At 39.4% G+C, this 6,696-nt stretch overlaps 1 protein-coding gene across 1 annotated transcript in view; it reads right to left on the bottom strand.

The window, feature by feature from the left end:
* Positions 1 to 2,810: 2,810 nt before the first annotated feature.
* Positions 2,811 to 6,696, bottom strand: part of LONRF3 (LON peptidase N-terminal domain and ring finger 3) — a 44,335-nt gene continuing 40,449 nt past the window's right edge. The window contains exon 12 of the mRNA XM_078688676.1: positions 2,811 to 6,646. Within this exon, the coding sequence (XP_078544802.1) occupies positions 6,488 to 6,646 (159 nt within the window). The 3' untranslated portion in view covers positions 2,811 to 6,487. The remainder of the gene's footprint in view (positions 6,647 to 6,696) is intronic.

Raw genomic sequence — 6,696 nt, 5'->3', positions numbered from 1 at the left:
CTCGGGGATAATTGAGGGGGAGCAGGAGAAGTCAATCAAAAACCTAGTACAAAGAGAGTAGATAAAGTAAATATATTTATTACACGGGCCCTCCGTTGGCCACCAGGAGCAGCCTCGTCAGCGGGATAATGGCCGAGCCTCAATAGTCGGGCTACGGCGAGCCCTCCTCAACATTCCATGGCACGAGACCCGGCCCTCGAGGACACAGCCGGGCGCTTATGAGTACAATTCAACACCAGGCCGGGTGGCACATGCGCCAGTTCTACTAAAACAAGCCCAACGTTAAGTACGAGGGAAGTCAAGGACAGTAATAAAACGCCTTTACTTTCCGGCTAAAATATTAACCCCTTGCATGCTGGTGACGAACCCCAGCCGTCACGCTCCGCGGTGCTCGTGTGCTGATGACGGCTGGGGTTCGTCACGGCCCCGCCCTGTTCGTTTGTTTACCGCACAGCGGCGGAAACGGGCCAGTAGCGAAGGGGTTAACAAAGATACTCACCATGCAGTATAAACACGATTCGCTGTGCTTTGTAGATTAGTTGAAGGTTCTACAGAAAACCGTCAAAGACAGGAGCATTAGACAAGGTTTGTGTGCTCTGGAGAAACTGCTCTATTTTTACATTCTACATTTGTTCACGATACCTTTTAAAATCCATTTGGATTTGACTTTACTATTTCTTATTTGTGATGAACTTGATAGGATTCGTGCTCTTACTAATGAAAGGAGGAGCATGAAAGACAATAAACATGTTTTAATGTTTCCCATTCTTTCCTGCAGCAGATCTCTCATTGTAAAAACAAACAACTCTTCTAAGATGGCCGCCACGTAGTTCCTGACATGGCACCTTTTTTTTTTATTTGCTCCCTGTTCATGCCAGAGCGCTGAATTTTAATTATAGTGTTTTACAGGATGCGTCAGAAGTCACTAATTCACTATTCACCCTATAAATTACTTTAGGTCATTCAAAGACCGCTTCTTATTGTCAAAGTGAATGTCAGACACATACCTGAAATTGGGTTTTGAAGACAAAAATGCAACAAGTGATTCAGTTAAGCCCTGATAAGAGATTAACGTCGCTTTCAAAAGGCGTACTGACAACAATGATGGAAGAAGCAGCAGCTGACTGCACATCACGTGTCCCTCGGCCTGCTTAAACAAGCATGCGTGCGGCAGCAGGGTGAGGGGGCCTGCACGATTCCCTTGCGGGTGCGTGCGATAACTGCGACCATATGGCACCACCATATGGCGCCATGCGCTCCTGCAAGGGAATCGCCAGACGTGCACGCGTTACCATTGCAAGCAATGCAACGTGTGCACGTTTTTGCCCCCAAAGCTGTGCCGACGGCTACAGGTCTCTCTCCTATGTAGCTTGCTCGCTGCGTAGGCGAGACCTAAAAAGGTCTGCCTAGTATTATCAATCAGAACAATGATCTGCTTTCACCACTGTCCGTTCTCCAGTATATGGATGGTTGACCCATGTCAACTAGAGCGTGTATAGTACACCCTCTCCAGACATCAGAGCCAAGCTCTGCATCTAATGGGCAATTTTAAGGCTAGGCTCAGAGGACACACAGGGTTACCATACGCTAGGCCGAACATATAAGGATACCAGAAAATCCACAGCTGGAGTCACTCAGCACAGGGCTGCACATCTGTACTACCATGCAGAGGACTCATGACCGCCTCACTCTATGTCATCACTGACATTGTTTGATGTGCGGTCTTTAAACCCATAGAGCACTGGATTCAGCTATGTTGGCTTAATTTTCTCAGTGGAGGCAAACTAAGACCACAAGACCCAAAATGCATTTGGTTGCAACATCAAAAGAACAGGACTGGAAACAATGTGTATGATAACAGTCGGTCCCCAACCTACAAGGGACATTCCCATCCCAACATGCTGTCAATTCAGTTTTTATCATGAGCGATAAATACACAACCTGAAACTAAGCAACTGGAGCTGATACATGAGACAGTGCGTTCTAAACAAAAGAAATTCACTGATACATACTATAAACGAAACAAAACCTGGAAAACATGGAGATCAATGAAATACTGAATATAAAGTTTACTGGTTGACTTTTTCCACTTAGGATAACACTGGATCGGTCTAATAGAGGCAACGGCTGAGACGGTGCAACTGTTAGTACCAAGCAATCACTGCCTATGACCCACACAAGGGAAGAAAATTAAAACTAAATGTAGGATTATAATTCCCCTTGAAAAAAGGTATTCCATATCAAAATTAACGGTTTAGTGCTTAAGTTGCTTACAATTGTAACTATGTAAGAAATGTAATATTAAATATTTCATTGTGAAATGCAAATGTATACATCCTTAACTATGTACATAACTTGGTTGCAATCCAGCTATGTTTGTGTTACACAAATGTGAAAGCATGCATACATACATTATACCTCCAGCAGGATGAAGATAATTACTGTCATCAGGGCATTCATCAACAATTATTTACATTTGACTACTGTTTTATTCTGTGTCTGTTATCTTTTTTAGTTACTCTATGGGAACCTCTGTGCTACTCAAGTTTGTCGTATTTTTTATCTGGTTTTTCCGACTATTCGTTGTCCGGTGGCTACAATGCTCGTTTTTGTTATTCAATGATTCCCACAAAACCTATAAGCAACAATAAATATCTCATTGCAACATATGTGAATTATTGTACTAATTACACAGTTACAAGGGAATAATGGCCCAATGTTATACTAACTTAAAGGCATACATTTAGAAATTATTCATTCACACATTTTCAAGCCACCACAAAATAAGTATATGAAAGCAACACCACAAATAGTTTTCCCGTTGACTTTATTATGTCAATACAAATTATTATATATCATTGACAACATGAACAAAAAGTAAAAAAGTAATAAAAAACAGAGGTAGCTTGACAACAACACAAGCAGAAGAGTTTGATACAAGTTCACCCCAAATGATCATAGGAGCTAGTAAACCAAACTCACTGAATTCCAATACATAAAGAAATAAATTATCTTTCAAAGATAAAGACAGCATGTAAGGCACAACGTACAGTATCTTCACGGGATTACAGAACAAACATTGCATTTGAATTGTATTACAGTCTCTTGCCTATAAGGAAGTCAATAGCATATCGTGGTGCATGCATTTAATGCATTTTACCTTTAACTAAACCTACAAGGAAAAACGTGTTTGGTTTTTAATTTAATTGCATGCATTTATTGCATTTTACCTTTAACTAACCCTACAAGGAAAAACGTGTTTGGTTTTTAATTTAATTGGATTTCTAATACTTACATTGGATGTGAAGAAGTGGAACGTGGCGTGGAAGAGAGGGGACAAAGAGTGGGGAAGGGTTCAAAGAATTACCAAAAATACCTAGTAGTGCAATAGCGGGGCTTTTAAAACAACACTTAGTTTTAAAACAGATGTATAAAAAACTAAAGAAACTTGGGGGCATATTATCAAGAACGGCGTTAAAATTATCGCCGTTTTAGCGGCAGGAAACTGCCGCTAAAGCGACAATAATGGGCTTGATAATATGCCCTTGTGAATTCCCATAGAAGCCCATGTTCACACCAGAACATAGGCTTCTATGGGAATTCACAAGGGCATATTATCAAGCCCATTATCTTTCCTGCCGCTGAAACGGCGATAATTGTAACGCCATTCTTGATAATATGCCCCTTAGACATTATGGGTGATTTCCAGTTATGAATGTGGAAATCTGCATAGTTGGGCCCACCCCATGAATTTACATATATGAAGCTGCATAGTTTAAGGTCTGATTTTACACAGCCAGACCTATCAACCTGGCGTAATGTATGCCAGGCTACTTTAGGATTCAATCAAGGAAAGGATAGCGCAGAGACCATTGACGCCAATTCAGGAGTGCCAGAAGTAACAGCTGCTGCCTTTAGTTTGCCCTTTGGTACCTTCAAAATTGCCATTTCTACTCTGATCTCAGGAGGTCAAGAAGGCAGCAGCAGGAACAGAAAGTAAGCATTGTTCTAGGAAACATGCTTATTTTCTGTTGTTCCAATGACTTGCATGGCTTAGCTTATTTAGTTTCTGTGCCTTGCTTGCTTTAATCCCCAGGCAGCATATAGGAGGTTGTTGAGTAATGAAGGGTGGATAAGGGGTGAACCCTATGTTGTTATTGGTCATCAAAGAGTGATGATGTAAATTCCACTACCACTGGCGTTTTGGTGAATTGACATCCATGACAGTGATTTACACTAGTAAGGAGCTTTCAGCTCCCTGACTCATCTGTACCCTACATCCTCTCCTAGACTCCCTCAAACACTATTTGTAAAACATTTAGGGCCTTATTTACAAGGCCCTTGCGCTGTCGGTGTGCCACTTTCTCCTAAATTAAAAGTGACGCACTGGTGGTGCATGGTGCTTGTAAATAAGCCCCTTAGTTGTGTACAATTGCCCTCAATTGTCACACTTCTATTTAATGGTCCAAAGTAAAAAACTAGGTAGCTAGGTATACACATAACAACTAATATGGAATCCTGCTATACCCTTTGGACATGTGCCAGCACACATCCTTGGTATAGCTGGCCCATGTCAAGACATTTACTACTGCACATAGTTATATAAAAGTGTGTCTTTTAAAAATATTTTAATGCATTTTCTACCAGGGATTTACAAACAAACATGCAATGGAAGAAAACATTGACTGAACAGGCCCTCATATTTCCAACGTGCAAAAACATGTATTTGTTCTTTAAGTACTATTTGACACTGCATTTTCACAGAAAAAATGGCACCCAAAGTAAGTCATTCAGGAAGAAAGTTAACCTTGGAATAATTGAGACTTACATTCAAACTATCAATATTCCCATATTCTTCATAAATGGTTCCCTTCTCTTGTTTTAGCAGCACGTTCATATTTTCTTCATGAACCTTAACACTGAAAGCTTACTGTGACTTGTAAAGTGACTTTAAGAGCATCTAAATTATAATCCCAAACGGGAGAACATTCAGTTTTATGACAACTGTCAATAACTTTATATAAGAAACCCTGATTAAGGGAAATCATACGACTACTACATTAGTTTAAGAGTACTGTTTCAAAGCGCATGAACCACATTGCACCTGCATCATATTAATGCTAAACCTGTAAACGATATCCTACTACATACTGCACAAAAAGAGGTACAAGACATATCCCACTGCTAAAGATTCCATAAGAGCTTTACAAATAAGCTACACTTGATGGTAATTCAGATACCATTAGTTTCTTGTGTGTACTTTACACGAGGAAGAAATATTTGTTGTATCTTGCGAGGCTAAAATATGTATCTCAGTTTAAATGAGCAATATTGCTTCTTCACAGCTCCTGGTATATGACAATCTGTTTTCCATAAGGATTTCTGATTATAAAATATCACTGCCATAAAACTTTACCAGAGTGTCAGATAATCTTCTTGTGGTAATAAGTAAAATTATACACAACTTATTATTTGAAATATTACGCAAATCACAAAAGATTAGCCACCAAGGAGATGCTGCATTTGCCATATTGTTGTTTTGGAATTGATCCATACACTCTTTCCACTTCACTTGGCGCACAAACTGCATACCAGATAAGATACATAGCACAAATTAATGTATGACTGATTGCTAAGTTGTATAATACGGTAATTTACAGTGTGCAAATAACACGAAGAGGAAATGTAATTTGACGGAGGGAGATTAGTCACATTAGATTTTACATGATATTTCTAAAAAATAACTATAGAAGCATACAACTGAAAAAATGTACATGCCTTTAGAAAATGATACTGCGCAACAAAGTGAAGCCATGCATAAATAACAAATGTGTGAAGATACTATAATTCATTGGTGGTATCTAGTTAGGCAGATGGTGGCTGTACCCATACTGAATGCCACAGTAAAAAAAACATTCTGCCATGCAAAATCAAATATTTGGAATGGTTTGGCGTTAATAATCACAGTTTCTATCAACAGAGCAAACACTGATGAAAGAAAGAATGGGTCGAACACATATTTGGGCTAAAGAGTGTTTTCAGTGCAGACCTCGTATGTAGCTGGTCCTGAATCACAAGTCAACCAACAAGGAACATATAGATTAAAGCCGCTAATTTACAATTTAAATAGCACATTACAAGTTCAATTGGGCTATCAAAGACAGTTATGCAAAAATAAATTACAATATAAACCTTCAACAACGATATGTAACAGGGCCCATGCAAAGTTCAGAAAACACCAATGTATAAGGATATCATGTAACTTACACACAACTTCACATTAAAATGGATAAGCAACCTTTCAAAGGTCAGTAACTAAGGAGTGTTTTTGTTATGTATTTACAAATGAACAAGTGCGAGAACCCAGGGAAATCACAAGTAGAAGATAACTTTAGATCCAATTTTAAGTCCTGTTATGCCACCAACAATTTGGCAAATCTTACTGAAACTGGATACCTTGTGAAACACTAAAACATATTTTTTTACATCATCGTGATCGACTGCGAGATATAAACATTAGAACACGCCGAATGCTGTTCAGACGATCCTTCAGTGATGTCATAGCAAGAAATGGAAGTTGTGCCTTGTTTTCCAAAGGAAGAACAGCCAGAACCCACCAACACCAGGAGGGACCATTAGGGTTAACCTGTGGGGGTACAGAAATTGTGGTCAGAAAATAGGCTCTGTAGATAGCTT

The sequence above is a fragment of the Lissotriton helveticus genome, chromosome 4_1, assembly GCF_964261635.1.
Source record: "Lissotriton helveticus chromosome 4_1, aLisHel1.1, whole genome shotgun sequence".
In the NCBI taxonomy this organism is placed as follows: Eukaryota; Metazoa; Chordata; class Amphibia; order Caudata; family Salamandridae; genus Lissotriton; species Lissotriton helveticus.
The sequence above is the reverse complement of the archived record's forward strand: the minus strand, read 5'-3'. Positions and strand labels throughout refer to the sequence as shown.